At 43.0% G+C, this 17,367-nt stretch overlaps 1 protein-coding gene and 1 non-coding gene across 2 annotated transcripts; one reads left to right on the plus strand and one right to left on the minus strand.

Annotated features, from left to right (window-relative positions):
* Positions 1-272: 272 nt before the first annotated feature.
* Positions 273-7,277, minus strand: cunh1orf210 (chromosome unknown C1orf210 homolog). Its single transcript, XM_076170214.1, has 4 exons — positions 7,044-7,277; positions 3,176-3,727; positions 2,878-3,072; positions 273-1,742 (listed from the first exon to the last, which is right to left on the minus strand). Exons 2-4 carry the CDS (start codon positions 3,228-3,230, stop codon positions 1,540-1,542), a joined length of 453 nt encoding a protein of 150 aa, XP_076026329.1. The 5' UTR covers positions 3,231-3,727; positions 7,044-7,277; the 3' UTR covers positions 273-1,539.
* An 8,441-nt stretch (positions 7,278-15,718) lies between these two features.
* trnat-ugu (transfer RNA threonine (anticodon UGU)) lies at positions 15,719-15,792 on the plus strand. The gene has a single exon. It is a non-coding gene; the product is annotated as a tRNA-Thr (tRNA).
* Positions 15,793-17,367: the final 1,575 nt, after the last annotated feature.

Consider the following 17,367-nt stretch of genomic DNA (forward strand, 5'->3'; position numbering starts at 1 on the left):
TTTTGCTTTGTAATACAAATCCACGACAGGGTTTTATTTCGAAGGTCTAATCACAATTTTCCGGTATCTATGGTAGCTTGACGCGTGTAGTCCAGGCAGACCTGTCAAAACGCTTCAATCCCGTGGATGGACTCCCAGGACCCCGAACGCTCCAGGCTCCTTCTGAGACCCTTTGTCAAGCCTAATTATTGTTATCAACAAAGTCATCGATGATGCGTGACTCTTGTGAAGTAACTCAGACTTGAGCAGACTCACAGACCAAAATATGACTGTTCCATTTACAGCAGAATTTTTAATTTCTGACACATATTTTACATTTTATTTTTCCACAACGAGCTTGAATAATAAAACAAAATGGATTGTTGTCATGTTTGGATAGAGGTGCAAGTCTGAGGGGTGCCAGTTAGGTGAGCAGGGTGGGTGGGTGCTGAAAGTCTGTGGTAACTTCAAATGTAACTTCAAATGTGCCCAGTTTATCCATCTTGTCAAAACTCTTGGATACACCTATATGTATAAGTTTATTACTTAGCTCAAATGAACAGAGAATAAGTATTACATAACTTCCAGCTAAAACATTAGAGCCCTTGTTCACATCCTCAAGAGTCAGGGTCACAATTTATCAATCAACCCTTGCACTGAGTGTTTTTTCTTATAAAGAAAAGATGTCCAAGTTATACACAAGTATGGCATATTATTGTGTTTCTGATAACCAGGTGCCCTCAGTCTATTTTTATACTGGAAGAGATGTTTTACCACAAATAATCTTACATCTACGAAAGTTTAACTTGGATAGTAGTACTGTACAGTTGGATAATTACATCTGATATTTTGTCTGAATCTATAAACAGTGTTTTCTCATGGTATTTTATGGCTGTATAATGTTTCCTTCCATGTAGAGCACAGGGGTAGATAAGGACAGTACCAATACACTGGTCCAGAGTCCTATTATAATGCACACTTCAAACTTACATATCAGCTTATATCATTTTTGTTTAACCTTTGATCAATATTTGTATTAAATCAATGCACTGCAAGGAAGTAAAATAAGCGCAAACAATATTTATCTACTGTCTACAGAATGGCTTGCAATCCTCTCAAGGACTCTCAGGGGTCCTCTGACCTCATGTTGACAGCTACTACCATAAAACATCCCTAAATCGTTTTTTATAAAAAATGGTAACAATCATGTTTGTGCATTGAATGGAACTGATGTTGCGTAACATTTAAAAAAAAATCAACAATAAACTAAAAAACACAACATTTGCATGAAGTTGGCTTAATATGACCTGGAATGAAGCGTAAACAATTTTGAGTTGTCTGAAAGAATTGCATTTATTTCTGCAAATCTCTTGTTTCAGGTTCTGGCTGTTCAAACGTCTCTTGTGTTTTACTTATTCCAACTGTTAAGTGCTATTTTTCCTACATAATCAGCATTTTATTTGATACAGAAATATGACAAAAGGTGGGAGTGTAATTGGTGATGCAGCTTTTTAAACCTATAAACCAACAGAACCAGGCTGTGTGAAGAGAGACTCATCTTTAAGCAATGAAATCAATATCCTCCATCTCTTCCCCTGTGTCTGCCATGCTCTCAGCTGCTCTCTCTGCCCTCTGTCTCTCACTGGCCTGGATGTAGTTATCCTCGATGAAGCCATCATCATCATCTTCCTCGTCACTCCCACGAGGAATGGAGTGAGGGTTTATTTGGTGTCCTCCGTGCATGGCAAACTCCACCTCGAGGCCTGGGAGCAAAAATAGAAATCTTCAGCATCCTTCATGAGGGAATTTGCCTCGTGGTAAATCATAACAATCGTGACCAGCAAGGACGCAGTGAAGCAATGTTATGACATCTCCATCGGTTAATGCGCTCGTTATCTGCAGAGTTCAGCACAGTGAAGGCAACATTTTCCTCGCTCTCCTTTATGCTCAACTTAAAAGTGATGAAGCACAGGAGTCGTATCTGTACCAGTAATCATCAAAGAGCAAATCCTTTCTACTGATGGGGCCCTTAATGTTTACAAACAGGAAAGATTCATCGACATAGGTAGAAGCAGCAGATGTGGAGCTGTAATCTGTAATGTCACCTTGATGCACAGCCCAGAGCTGCTGCATCAACACAGATTAATGAACTCCAACTTTGAACATGTGTGACAAAGGGGATTGATCCCAATCCTGCTGTTGCTGTATTCAGGGTTCCTTCCCTTAAAGGATGATGTCACAGCACTGCTCTGGCACATGCATCACTCTTGGCCCAGAGATGAATTCTTAGACAGAGTTCTTAGAAGTCAAATAAACCTCCCTTTGCTCCCCATGTTACCACTGGAGAAGCTCCTGGCACAACAGATGAAAAAGCCAGAATAAGTTTACCATCACTCGCTCCCCTTCATCTTTTTAATAAAAGTAATCCTCAATGAAATGGCTGGTGTGCAATAGCAAAGACTCCAACTAGATCTGCCATGCTGATGATATGATTAAAAGAAGGACAGTCCCTTTGTTTGAAAATTAAGATTAAGTTAAAAATAGAACGAGGAGATATGAATCTGTAATGTCAACTTGATACACGACCCAGAGCTGCTCCATCAACACTGGTTCATCAATGTGATTCTTGTAATCAGGCAAAGTTGCAAGATGAAACTTTCCCATGGTTTTGAAGTCTGCTCGTTAGTATTTGGCCATGTGATGATGTAAGGAGTTTTACCCAATGCTGAGTGATCTTCAGGCAGCACAGGAATATTATAATATTTTACAGGTTAAAGTGGGAGGTATTTTCTCATTGTGAGTTGGCTTCAACTGTCACATCTTAATTCATAATATAGTGCAAGTATGGACGTCTCTGCGCTATATAAAATCAAATCTATACATTTCATAATGACACACCTGATGGCTCATTCTGGCTGATGCTGTCCGTCTCCCTGAGTCGCGTGTGCCTGTAGCTGGCCAGGTAGCGCCGCACCACCTGGCATTTAGCCAAGAGGGCGATGAGGATGGAGAGGGAGATGGCCGAGGCCAAGACGGCCACCAGGAACTCCCAGTTGTGGGAGGTGGGTTTGCCTGTCCGGTCTGTCAGTGTGTCTGTAACAGAGCAGGAACGAATGGTGTGAAACAAACACAGTGAGCCAACAACAATCATGGCTCAGTTTGGTTCTGGTCGTAAATCGGATGAAGCGATTCTCACCATTTTGTGCTGCTGGTACAGCTGTTGAAAATGTGCCATTTGATAATAGTTCCATCTGGCTTTGCTCTTGTCTGGGACGTCTCTTTTGTAGAGTATCTTCTCCTCTCAGTTCTCTTTGGATGGGACTTGTCTCGTGCTTCTAGGAACTCCTTCACTCCAGCAAGAAACCATGAATCACACAACTCCTCAGCATGAAACAAGCAACAAGCATTCCTTCCTTCTTCAGCTCACACGTAAGAACGCTCTTGAAATGCTGCAACTGGGGGGGGAAGGTCTATGGTCCTCAGAAGCTTGTGGGTCAGTGATGTTCAAAGCTATTGTATTGTCTCCACCAGGTAAAATTGATCCGGTGTCTGGAATAGATGTTGCAGAGCAGGCATCCACCCAGACGAGGGAGGTAGATGTCTGGGTGATCTTTGCTGACCTGGATGGAGTTAGGCCTTCACAGCACCACTAGGTGGCCACGTTGAGTGGCTTGGTTGCTGCAACAAGTGAAAGGTTGTGGCAGGAAGGTCTCATGAATGGATGAAGATAACAGCCAGAACCCTTGAGCTGCAGTCAAAATTAGACATAAGAGACAGAAAGAGAAAGAAGAGGAGAAGATTAAGGAATTTAACATTTACTCTTCTTATTTTCTTGATACTTAACTTAAGGAAGAACAGATTTTTCCGTTCTCACTTTGTGTCACTTAATGCATATTTCATAACCCAACCAAGCAAAAGTAATGTGACTAATCAAATAAGCAAAATAGTTCATTTTATTTATCTATGAAGATCAAATGAGTCCGAGCTGTCAGACGCTGAGGAGGCTCCGTCGTAAACAGGAAGTCTCCCATACTGTAGAACTTTCCTTCATAAATACTCCAAACGTCTAAATAGTATTTGACACATGTAAAATAGAAGATGAGAATATTTAGAAATAGCAACTGTGCAACTCGCGTAACCACCGCAGCTCCATGCTCTTCTACAATTCATGAGGCGGTGACAGATAGGGAACACGTGAAGGCCGTGAAGATGGAAATTGCCACCCGCCCGGTTTTCCCATCAAGGCTTCGAGGACTCGTTCTGCTCTCTGACTTACTCGCTGACCGTGTCACAACATTGCAAACTTTTCGCTGCTCTTCCTTCCTAAAGGCCGGTGTCAGTTCCAAAGATAAAGAATCATTGTGCACAGCTATTTGCAAATCCAAGTCTCATTTGAATGTTTGCCCACATTCACACAGATCGAAAAAGCTGAGTCATTGTATTTACAGTTCAGGTGTACCCATGTTTGATAGATTTACTACTCTTTCTCTCTGTCATATCTACTGTGACGTTTCACAAAAGAAAGGGCTCCAGCTGGTCAGCACCGGTCATTAGGCCTCTTCCTCTTGAGTCTTGGTCCTATTTTGTTCAGGAGTGTTGGCTGTAAACACACCATGCAGGGTTGCCTTTATCTCTTCCTGTCCTGTACCTCACACCGGCAGAACAAAACAACACATAAAACACACACAGAAGACAGCAGCGAGCGGGGAGGCATAGCAGAGACGTTAGAAGTCACAAGCTCGTCTGTTAATGTTTGTCAGTGTAATTGGTCACGCGTAAATGCTGGAGTTGAGTCAAGAAGTGGCTAGTTTGAGTCCCTTTGTTTCATCTTCAAATTGTCAGTCGAGTGTCAGCTGAGTAATTCAGGAAGGCCGGAGGGTGAAGAACGTCCTTTCACAGTGAAACGTCGACGTCGTCTATGCTGTTCATGCGATTGTTTCTTTTAAGAGACGAATGAACTGTCAGCGACTTTTCTGGTGAGAAATTAGATGAGGAGATCTGAGGTGACTCATATTGTTCAGACATGAGCATCACCTCACCCACCATGAGACTTTTAGAACTGGAGGTGTGACTTCAGGTTGAGTCAAAGTCACTAATGGAGTCATGTGATATAGGGTTAGAATATAAAATAGATATAGATATAAAATTCCTCACAGTACAGCGCCTCCATAAATTATTACCATGAGTGGCCTCAGTGAGGATGAGCACCCTTCACCCTGCAATATTGCCTTTTGCATTTTATAGTGTTTGAAGTGTATTTATGCATTCTGCTCCACAGGGTTTGTCTCTATAATGTTATTTTCATTTTACATTACGTTGCTTGTGTTGTATTACGGCATGTTTGGATAAGATGGCATCTATTATAATATATAATATGTAATGTCCATGCCCCGTACCTCCTGACAATTACAATACAAATACAATAATGAAGTATTGTTTGAATGTGCTGGGATTGCAACAGCTGAAAACGTACCGAATGCTAAACAACTGTAAATGAATCAATGAAGCGTTTGAGTGACAGCTAGAGCTCTAAGCCTTTGATCCCGCCAACAGGTGCAGCCAATTAAGCAGAGACACAGAGCTGAGTCAGTCTGAAGGCAGAAGATGCAAAACCTCCACATGCTCTGACAGAAACCACAGCCCACAATAAGTACTTTTACTTTGATACTCGAGTAATATTACTTGCTTGGTGTGTGTTAACATGGCGTCACCACATTTATTTATTTATTTATTTGTGTACACATGTAAGTGAACAGGCAGATGAATGCACAGGCAGGTGAACCCCAAACCCCTACAGTCTCTCTCTCTCTCTCTCTCTCTCTCTCTCTCTCTCTCTCATTCCCACTGCCAAGTTATGTATTTTTGTCATTGCTTTTGAATTTATTTGCGGGGGAGTTAAGCTGCGCCATTGTTTCTCAACGATAATGGCAGACGGTCAGATAAAGCTCAGAGCTGAAAAACACCTGGCTGGCAGAGACTTCTGTCGAAGGCGTGAATAAACCTCAAAGTGTCTGTAATGAGATCATTTTTGGGTACTAATGCACATCTGAGTAGTGCTTAACCTGCTCGATTGTCATTTTCCCCCTCTAAAGCTCATTAGAATTAAGGTCATAACAGCTAAATCTGCTGTAAGGGAAGCGAGTATTTGCCTTTTTGCCTTTCAGCCTCATAATAAAGGCAAAGTCAACAGAGACGCAGTAAAACACACAGCCAGGCTTTGGTAGCAGCGAATAAAAACACACGATACACAACTGGACTTATCTAATGTTTATATTCCATTTTTAATCTTAAGCTTTTGTTTCCTGCTCTTATTGTTAAATGGCTGGATCTCTATGCAGGTTCCCTAGAGAGTGAAGCACGAAGATTGTTTACAGGAGACCTGAGATGTTGGACAAGTCTGTGGTATTTAGGGTGAAAACACAACGCAGCCAACGTCAACATGTGGGTCAGCAAACTGTCTGAGGTGCAGTCCAGGATACAGCCAGCGGCAACATGTTGGGTTTAACTTTAGGTTTGCTGCTTTGTTAACCTCTGTGTGAGGGGAAATTCATCCACGTGCCTGTGGGAGCACTGGTCAGCCACTATGCTGCCTAATGCCTTGGTCAAGGGCAATGTCAGGAGCTTGAACTTAGCACACGTGATTACTGCTGGGAAATGTTTTTTATCTAATCGCTTAATTGAGGCGGAATGAAACGATCTTAAAGCTGAAAACTGTGTATATGTGTGTTTTCGTATAATACAACCATATACATAAGTGATGATTTGTTACCTTGGTCAGCAACATGAGTGTATATGTGTTTATATTGCAAACACTTCATAAATCAACAACATTAATGCACATGTACAGCAATATTAACATGTTCATATACTTTAACAACTTCCTCCAACAGCTATCTGCCGGGTTTCTGCCTCAGGTGTGCAAGGTAAGCAACCAACCAGAGCACTTTAAACTGTCCAACACGCACAGCCAGATATGCCCTGACAAATGGGGCAACATGGCCTGGATTATGACCCTGATCACGTTCATATTCACACAAAGATCAGCCGTGTATTTCCTGTCTTACCTGGTTCCTTCTGAGTTTAGGTCCATTCAATATCCAGATCCTGCTGTCAGCTCTCACATTTCGCAGCAGCGTTTGAGCAGATCTGTTGTTGTTGTTGCTGCTGCTGCCTGTAAAATGGAGTGTTGTACAAAGGTTGACAGAAGTACGTGCTCTGCAGCCGTTTCCAGAAGGACAAGTTAATGGATAACTCTGGGAGCTGAGGTGTGCTTCCTCCTGCCGCACCACACCTGCCTCTGCGCTCTGACCAATGGCAGAGCAGACCTGCAGAGGCAAACGCTGTCAGTCACCCGTGCCAAACCAGGAAGAGGCTGCCAACAAGGGGAAATATTATTTATGAGTGACATGTCATATTTCAATGTGTACACAAGAGTCTACATGAAGAACAAAGGGGAAACAGAGTCTTTTTGTAATTACATGCTGCTTTCCAGTTAAATCTAGTGCAACAAACATTTTGATATACATTGACTCATTTTTACTCTGCTTGCCGTGTGTGTGAGTGTGTGTGTGTGTGTGTGTGTGTGTGTGTGTGTGTGTGTGTGTGTGTGTGTGTGTGTGTGTGTGTGTGTGTGTGTGTGTGTGTGTGTGTGTGAGGGCGGCTGTTTAGTTTACTTGGTGTCCCTGTCAGGCACCACGCCTTGCTGTGTCAACACCAGTCCTCCTCTCCGAACCCTTTTTCAGATGGGAGAGGAAAACAGACAAGATACACTTCGCGGCGACCGCAAGTTTGTTTACCTAAGACGTCCAGCCCAAGAGGGAGTGAGCGGACCCCTGGAGGCCCCTGAAAGGAAAAGCCGGGCGACCCTGAAAACAATAGGGCCACTTCCTGGCCCCTGGGCTGTGCATCTTTAACATGTCTCTCTCTCCCTTTCTTCCTCCCTCTCACTGTCTCTCTCTATCTCTCTCACTCTCTCTCTCTCTCTGTCTGTCTTCCTCCTCTTCCCTTTGCCATGTTCCAGGATGCGTCGGCTGCGTGTCTTGAGGCAGATGGCGGGGACGAGGAGGATCAGGCTGGGACAATAAAATGATAACTCAGCATCGGTTGAAAGAGGCGGGAGGGGTTTTTCCCACCCGGAGTGACTTTTTCTCTCTTCATTTTGTCGAGCGGGCAGTTCTCACATCCTGTCTAGATTTGATCATCAAGGCCGCGCTTTAGTCTCTATCTTTAAGAGCCGCCAATACTGATACATGCAACTTTAATGGCCGTTACCTACTGAGGCGAACGTAAACAAGCTCATTAGTGGCATCAGGGGGGACTTTCCGCTTTCCCTGCTTGTGCTGCTATGGGATGTTTACCGTTTGTCCTCTCTGTCCTTTCTGTGGGCAAGATAGGAAGGTCTCGCCAATTCTTTTGAGAGGGGGGAAATAACAACACGTGCCGCTGTAACAATGGACAGCGGAGGAAGCGCTGTGCAGCAAACAAGCGTTTATCACGACGAGATGGCTGCTGTGATCTTCATCCATCCATCTGTCTGTTTTTTTTACATTGATCGCTGCACATTGTTCACATTTTTCAGCTTGTGATTCCATATGTGACCCCCACCTAGAAGTATGATAATGCGTATCGTTTGTGACTCCTCACATGTGTTTTGAATCTGTAAATTAAATGTATTACACATTATTATATTCTATATGCAATCTCTATTCTTAGGCTGTAATAGGGCTGTTTGTCTTCTTCTCCATTGTGTGCTCTACTCTGCTGCCAGGATGACCCAGTTTGGGGACAGAAGTTATTAAAGTTTCATCTAATTTAATCTAATATAAGAGCGCCCAGTCTACAGTTTATGTGTTCAGCAGCATAATATTACCTCAGTGGAACGCTGTGACTAATCTCTACATGTTTGACTTGAGCCCTGGTGATGCACTATTTTTACTTCTTCCACAAAGCGATTTAATGTAATTTACCGTATATAACTTTTAAATAGAAAAAGTGTCTCTTTTATATTTGTACTCGTCAAGGTGAATCATTTCTATAATATGATATCAAACCTATTAACCTACTTACACTCTGATTGTCCCCAAAGCCTTCAGGACGGCGTTTAATAGGAACAAAACCTACACAAGTGCACTTCCTCTGTAAGGAAAATGATTCATCCACACGGCTGTTAATCAGTACTTTCTATCACCTGAGTGTTTGTTTTGGATGTTATGGTTGTGTGAACTTCTGGGCTATAACAACATAAAGAGAGAAAAACTCACTGGTGTAAAATAGAGCCGCTCATGCAGAAACATGCCCCTGTGGAAGTGCGTTTAAACTGCCATTAGCTCACTATGTTACAACTCCGCCTGCTATCTCTGGGATTTGGGAAATTCATGTAAAAGTGAACAGATTTTTAATGCGATCCAACTGTGCATTTTTCTAATCCCTAAGTGGACGCTGCAAGAACGTTTATGCAAAAAAAAGTAAGAGCGCTGCGTGATTTAGTAATGGCTCACGGCGGAATTTGGACTTGATACTGTACGACTCATATGGTGGTAATAACGACCCAGTTGGAGAGGTTTAAGGATTATGCACTCTTACTTTTTTCATCTGAAATGGTGTAATGCCGTTGATTTGGCCCAAGATCTGTATCTGCAGGTGTCCCGTCTGTTTAAATTGGCGGATAATAGATAGGGGTGTTGGCTATCCAGTTTTAAGAAATACACATTCTGGTTGTCAGCTGCCTGTAAAACAAGTGGATTGATTCTTCTTTGGGACCTTCTGAAAGGTTTTAGGTCAAACCATCTTCATGAAGTCATTTCTTAAATCATGGTTGGATGGTTTGTTGTTTTGTTTACAGGAATGCTCAAAAAGTTACAAGCTGATTTTGATTAAAGGTGGAATGAAGAGGCCCAGGGAGGAACCTAGAGCAGAAGTGGATTCAGGGCTTTGGATCCAGGAATAAAAAAGAAAGAAAGAAAGATCTCCCTAACGCTAAGATTTCTTCAACAGTCTCAGTATGAAGTCGGATAGAGTAATCCTGTGATGATCTGTGTGCCAGAATACATCTGTGCTTGGACAGAAGGCAAAGACGAGAAACATGAAACTAATGTAAACACGGATGCTGCTTCAGTAGCATGCAGGTGGTTTTGACATGTATAAAGAATATATGTTTCATATCTTTCTCTTTTGGTGAATTTATTCTTAGAGCAAAGATCTATTTTGCCAGGGCTTGCTCGGCCTTGGTGGTGGCATGTGCTGTAATGACTATAATGCCATTCTAGTCGTTGCTGTGAGGTTTCGACTATTACATTTTAACATAGTATTAATTGAAGTACCTGGAGTATTTGAAAAGTACTAACATAATGTTTTTTTAAGGAAGGTGTTGAAATTCAAACTTGTTTGGGCCAGATCACGACTCTATTTCACACTGTAAAGTTGAAAATGATTAAACCCCAAACCTCAGATTAGATGTCATATAACAGCTTCACCTCCACACTAATGAATTCATTGCACACCTGCACTGTTGCCTTAAAGAATACGCTTATTTTAACGCCAAATTCCTCTGTAAGTATGGGTGCATGTTTTGGCAAAAGCAGCCATCCGCCACTCACTCACTCACTCTCTCTCTCCCTCTCTCTTTCTCTGCTCCCCACGTGCACACAGACTGGATGGGAACTAGGACTTAACAAGCTATGTAAATGTATATCCATATGAGTGTGTGTGTGTGTGTGTGTGTGTGTGTGTGTGTGTGTGTGTGTGTGTGTGTGTGTGTGTGTGTGTGTGTGGAACAAACAGCTAGCTATCAGACAGGAGCCCGAGACCCCTCCGCCCCCATCCTCCCCTCCACAGGCCTTTTCCTGCCTGTAGGGTGATTCCTGGCCCTGCGCTCCCTCTCCACTTCCTTCACACACATATCAGCCCGCAGCAGCAGTACCTCTTCCTGAACCTGGCTCAAGTTCTGTTCTGGACACAGTGGACAAGCAACAACAGCTCATCCATCTCTCTCTCTATCCCTCTCTCTCTCTATCCCAACCCAATCTCCACATGGTACCTTGTCAAATCTTGTAAGAGTCTTAAAGGCACATTTGCGTAGAATCTCAGCGCTTGTCTCGTGTTTATCATTCATTATTCTTATTGCCTACATGTATTCTTCTCCCTTTAGCCCAGTGCTCCTACCACCTTATTCAACTTCCTTAAAAACTCCCACAGTATTCCAGAGACATGTTGGCTGAATGCAGTGCCACTCCCTTTCCTTGTTATCCATATTCCAAATGGGAAAGCTATTCTATTTCTGTGATTAGGATTTTCAGCAATAACTTCCATAATAATACAAATCCAGCTGTTCTTTTGTTTGTTTTTCAGCTTCGGCCTGTGGCTACAAAAATCAGTTCAGTCACTTGGGAATAGTCATGATCCTGTCATGGTTGCGTGGATGTTTTGTTTGATTCATTTGGCCTCAATAACAGAAATCTGTGGAAATCTAACCTCCCTCATTAATATAAAACCATCATGTGTTTTTTTATGAGCAACATTTGAAACGATAAACACAACAATGACCGAATCTAGCCCCAAAGTAGAGACATATGGAGCGAAATACAGGATCAGAATAGCTGGAGGTAAATCAGAGCGCTGTACATGCATTTCACCTCTGTAGTTGGATTGCAAAATCACTTCTGGAAAACATTATACCTGTTTTCTGAATCATCTCACGGACTGACTTCAATCATGTTCTCCCTCTATCATATGTACTACAGGGAATGCCAGTACTTACATACAGTATGTAGTATGAGCTGTTATGATTAGCACTTCCTCAGTCTGATCCACAGGCTTTCCATAACACCATTAATGCGGTGTGTGTGTGTGTATACAGTTCTCCTACCTGTACAAGGTCAGTTGTAGGCAAACCATCAACATTCCAAACTACATGCAGGGTTTGTTGATGTCAGACTGTGAGGGTCACCCTGTTCTGTGTCTGCCGGTGCACCCAGTTCACCCCAGTCCCTGTCCCAGCGCTCCACCTTCACCCCAGGGGGAAGCTGGGAGGGGGGCACATTGGCTCTATTCAGGCAGGGCCGTGTTTTCGTTCCAGTCTGGGAGTGATGGATGGACGGAAAGAGAACATTTGAGCGAACGTTACCGTGTCCCAGTTACATTTGGTTGATATCTCGTTAGTCAGGTTTCCATGGCGCCGTCATACCATGCTCCAAACTAAACATGCTGGAGAATGTGCTAAATACACAAAAAGAGATACAGTAAATACAAGAGACACTAACACTGCTAGACACATACAAAAACATCATATCCTTAACATCCCTACATTTCCTGCCTGGAATAAACTTTACTACTACTGGAGGTTCCTAAGACACACGGACGACCAGAAACAAACCCATGACCGAGGTAACACTTGCCAAGACTTTGATTTCAAGGTCAAAGTTCAAAGTGCATTCAAACCAGTTTAAGTTATACATTGGATGGGTTCCAAACCCTGACTGGCACCGTGCCCTGAATGTGTTAGATGGGTTGTGGTTTCCGCTCTATTTAAATTTGGCAACTTCCACCTGTGCCAAAGCACCACATGCAGATACAAATAGCAGCTAAGTGGAAAGGTTGCTGGTTTGATTATTATCCTCACTTCCAGTTTGCGCAGAGTTCAGCCTCTGATGGTTTCACGGATGACTTCAACCTGCATTAATGAATCCTGTGATATTTGAATCAGAGGAACCCACAGTAACGCATCACTTCACACTTAGCATGCAGCTGTGAGGAGCTATTAGCCTGTTTTAGCTCTTGTTCTAAACCACACACTTACCTCATATTTGAGTCTTGTGGCAGCTGTTTCCATTACAAGAAGCAGTGATAAGTTAATCCTTCACTTGTCGCCCAACAACCAGAAACAACAACAACAGACAAACTTACTGGTGAAGAGAGAATTAAGCATCTAGCAGCTAAACACCTAGATATTCTTCTGAGTAGCTAAAAGTGCTCTATTTGTTTGACTCAGGTTCACCAGGTGGATGGAACCAAAACATGACTCCAGTGTGCTGCTAATGTCGTTCTGTGTTGTTGAATGGGGGTCAGCCCTATGTTCCCTCAGCCCAATGGTCCCACAGCCCTATGTTCCCTCATTTCTAAGATTTTTTTCAAAATTTGGCCCTATGTTCCCTCAGCCCTATGTTCCCTCATATCTAAGATTTTTTTCAAAATTAGGCCCTATGTTCCCTCATTTCTAAGATTTTTTTCAAAATTTGGCCCTATGTTCCCTCAGCCCTATGTTCCCTCATATCTAAGATTATTTCAAAATTAGGCCCTATGTTCCCTCATTTCTAAGATTTTTTTCAAACTTAGGCCCTATGTTCCCCCAGCCCTATGTTACATTACATTACATTACATTACGAGCATTTGGCAGACGCTTTTATCCAAAGCGACTTACATTACATTACATTACCACCCTTCGCAGAGGGGGGAGCAATTGAGGGTTCGGTGCCTTGCTCAGGGGCACCTCGGCAGGGACTCGAACCGGCGACCCTCCGGTTCCCAAGTGGAAGCTCTACCCACTGAGCTACTGCCTCCCTTATGTTCCCTCATATCTAAGATTATTTCAAAATTAGGCCCTATGTTCCCTCATTTCTAAGATTTTTTTCAAAATTAGGCCCTATGTTCCCTTCGCCCTATGTTCCCTCGTTTCTAAGATTTTTTTCAAAATTAGGCCCTATGTTCCCTCAGCCCTATGTTCCCTCATTTCTAAGATTTTTTTCAAAATTAGGCCCTATGTTCCCTCAGCCCTATGTTCCCTCATTTCTAAGATTGCTTTCAAAATTAGGCCCTATGTTCCCTCATTTCTAAGGGTTAGGGTTAGGGTTAGGGAACATAGGGCTGAGGGAACATAGGGCCTAATTTTGAAAAAAATCTTAGAAATGATGGAACATAGGGCCTAATTTTGAAAACAATCTTAGAACCATTGGGCTGAGGGAACATAGGGCTGTGGGAACATAGAGGAGCATGCCTATGTTCCCTCAGCCCTATGTTCCCTCAGCCCTATGTTCCCACAGCCCTATGTTCCCACAGCCCTATGTTCCCTCAGCCCTATGTTCCCTCATTTCTAAGATTTTTTCAAAATTAGGCCCTATGTTCCCTCATTTCTAAGATTTCTTTCAAAATAAGGCCCTATGTTCCCTCATTTCTAAGATTTTTTCAAAATTAGGCCCTATGTTCCCTCAGCCCTATGTTACCTCATCTCTAAGATTTTTTTCGAAATTAGGCCCTATGTTCCCTCATTTCTGAGATTAGATAACCCTAACCCTAAACCTTATTAGAAATGAGGGAACCAAGGGCTGAGGGAACATAGGGCCTAATTTTGAAAAAAATCTTAGAAATGAGGGAACATAGGGCCTTATTAGAAATGAGGGAAGATAGGGCTGAGGGACCATTGGGCTGAGGGAACATGGGGCTGACCCCAATTTGATCATCAAAGGTTACTTCCCTACCTGCACTCCATTAAGCATGTGTAAGTCCATCGCCACTGTACAACATGTGGCCTGTTGCTGAACAATCTAATCACCGCTCCAGAACAGGTTCGTACATTTTCTCTGCTTCATCACTCGTGCGGTCGGCAGCCTTTGTGTGAGTCAGTGAACTGCTCTGTGCTCGCCAGGTTCATCCGTCAGTGCTGGAAGGAGATAAAAGATATCGAGCCATTTTCCCTGGTGACCCAACATATTGTGAGCAGCTGTAGGTTCATTACTCACCTGTGACAAGGTGAAATTACTGGAATTATAACTTAGTGTGCAATGAAGAATAGAGGCTCTCAAATGCAAGCAGACGTCACATTATGAACGCAACAATATGTGCTTTAATTTGCTGAGGTTGTCGAGGTAAAATGTATTTATTAAAATTAATATTAAATTGTAAAGATACACACATTCATCCCTCTTCCCAGTTAGGTAATAAATCTTATGGGAGCCTTTAATGCTACTGCTGAAATAGCCCACAAAGCTTTACACCACAGAGGTCAGTGATTAGGCTTTCATATTGATTCTGGAATATTTGCTTTAAGTATCCCTGCTATGTGTAATTCTGCCCATATTAGAGTTTATATTGTCGGCCATATATCCTGAGGGGAAGTCTTGACTCACCGTGTTGTAATGGGAACGAGATTGCTGTGGAGGAAATGGGAGCAATGGAGGGGAAGTGTTTGGAATTTTATTTTCCATGAGAAAGTTGACTCATGAAGCAAACTGTGTCTTCAACGAATCACAAAGTCCTGTGCATTGAAAGTGAAACTATGACAATAATAAACAGAGGGTTTGCTGCATGAAGTTAGAACAGAAGAGCTGACAACATCACAGTGAGCACAGTTTTTACTAAGAAAATCCAAATCTGGAAAACATCGAGTGAGATTTGATTAAAGCCAGCAGGCAGACGGCGACCATATGTACTGCAGGCACGGCAGAGAGAAGCGCCACATTAGAACACATTACAAACTAATTCGCACTAGGTGTTTCCAGTTTGTAAATCAAACTCCAAAACCAACGATGGCACGACAGTCTGGGACGCTCGGATCACAAGTTAGAGTCAAAGGGATTTAAGGAGAAAAGCAGAAAGAAGATGAAGATTCTTTTGATTACGAAAACTTTATGGTATAGGATGAAAGACCTGCTCTGCTCTGGTATGAAGCGTTTTGGAAGGAGGATATGTAGAATTGGCACATCTCTCTACTGTGAACCCACAATAACACAGATCCTGCAAGTGAATCTCGGGTGCTGTGGCTTAGTTGGTCAAAGCGCCTGTCTTGTAAACAGGAGATCCTGGGTTCAAATCCCAGCAGTGCCTTTATTTATGTTAACACTCAACAACTCTGCTATCTCACGAGCTGTATACCAAGATTCCAAGCTGCCATGTTCACATCCGGCTGACTTTGTATATCTGTGTGTCTGAATGTATCCATCCATCTGTTGCCGACAGGTTTCCCCCTTAAGGTCCTGCTGTGTGAGACAGAATGTCAGTGGAATGTGACAGGAAGCACCAGAGAAAGAAGAGAAGTTTGGTCTTCATCTCCCAAAGTTGCAGTTCTGGGTAAATCAATGCATTTCTCACAAATGTGGAAGCAATAGTGTTTGAGTTTACCAGATGAGAGGATGACACGAGCATGTGTTAGAAGCAGAGGCATCCTGAGTTTATTATGTTCCAAACTAAGACCTGACTGTAACATGATTGGCTGATCACCTTATTCCACTGGATTAAGCAGAAAAATGTTGCTGAGCTGATAAGTGAGCGGAACTATCGAGTCGAAATCTCAGTTATTTCCCAAAAACATAGCTGATAGTGTAAACATATTCACAAGTTACACCACATTATTCCTGGAGAGTTATCAAAGTTTTTTTGCGGCTTATCTTTGGGGAAATCCGACTTGTTAAGAGCGAATCTGAAAATTCTCAGCACCCTGGCACGTTCGCTATCTGCTGTGTCTTTCGTCATCTCGCTCACGTTCTGACACACATTTACTGTTGCTCCCTGGGAAGGCTTCCTCCATCAAGCAACACGGAGCTAAGATGCTTACGGAGGTCGTGGGGAGGCGTTTGGTGGGATGGGGAAGGCGGGAGGGGGGGGAGGTGTGAGTGACACCCTCTCCTCGGTGCTCCCAGGGCCCCGGCAGCAGGATCAGTGCGTGTGGAGCCCTGCCAGCTCGCCACACAATCACAGGAAATGGGAATTTAATACAAACTTTCTCACAAAGTCTCAAAGACCTCCCGTCCGTCTCACTGCCAGACGCTGCTGCCACCACTACCCTCTGACCCCTCCCTCCCCCAGCTTCGCCACCACTATTACCACAACAAAATGTCAGAAAGCCACTAAAACACGCCCGGGAGTGTGCCGCTGTAAATTTACTCCCGACATGATTTCCACAATATCTCAGCTGTGGACCTTGACCTTTGGTGCCTGTGGTTCCTCTGAAATATGAGTTTGAGAGCCACAACGTGAGTAATGACCGCAGATACAGAACACAATAAGACAAGAACGAAGGGTTTTAGGAGATAGATAATAATAATAATAACACTCCTTCTGGGTTGAAGGAATTATAGCTCAGTTAAATGTGAAGAACACCAATAAACAGGGATTTTTGCCATATTTCATCTCACAGATCGATACAGCACATCCATTCAGATCTTCTCATTGTTTGTTCTACTGTTGTAACCCTCAGTTTTGAGAACCATTATAGTTTTTTTTCTGACCCCGGGCCAAGACTGGGCGTGATAGTGATCTAGAGTGAGCGCCATAATCAGCAGCCATCATTTTCACAACAAACACACTTTAGTAGTAATTACTATGAGACAACAAAGGCTTCTGGACACAATGGCTTATGTCTGAGGAGGACAGAGAGAAGCCTGCACTCTGTATATCCACCAG

The sequence above is a fragment of the Genypterus blacodes genome, unplaced genomic scaffold, assembly GCF_046128005.1.
Source record: "Genypterus blacodes isolate CSIRO-AG114 ecotype Tasmania unplaced genomic scaffold, CSIRO-AGI_Gbla_v1 ptg000215l_1, whole genome shotgun sequence".
Classification (NCBI taxonomy): domain Eukaryota; kingdom Metazoa; phylum Chordata; class Actinopteri; order Ophidiiformes; family Ophidiidae; genus Genypterus; species Genypterus blacodes.

Excerpts from the sequence above, each read along its gene's own strand:
- cunh1orf210 (XM_076170214.1), bottom strand. The coding sequence starts at position 3,230 with ATGGAACTATTATCAAATGGCACATTTTCAACAGCTGTACCAGCAGCA. Across the intron at positions 3,073-3,175 it reads TGTACCAGCAGCACAAAATG|ACACACTGACAGACCGGACA; the intron begins GTGAGAATCGCT and ends GCTCTGTTACAG. Across the intron at positions 1,743-2,877 it reads CAGCCAGAATGAGCCATCAG|GCCTCGAGGTGGAGTTTGCC; the intron begins GTGTGTCATTAT and ends TTTTGCTCCCAG.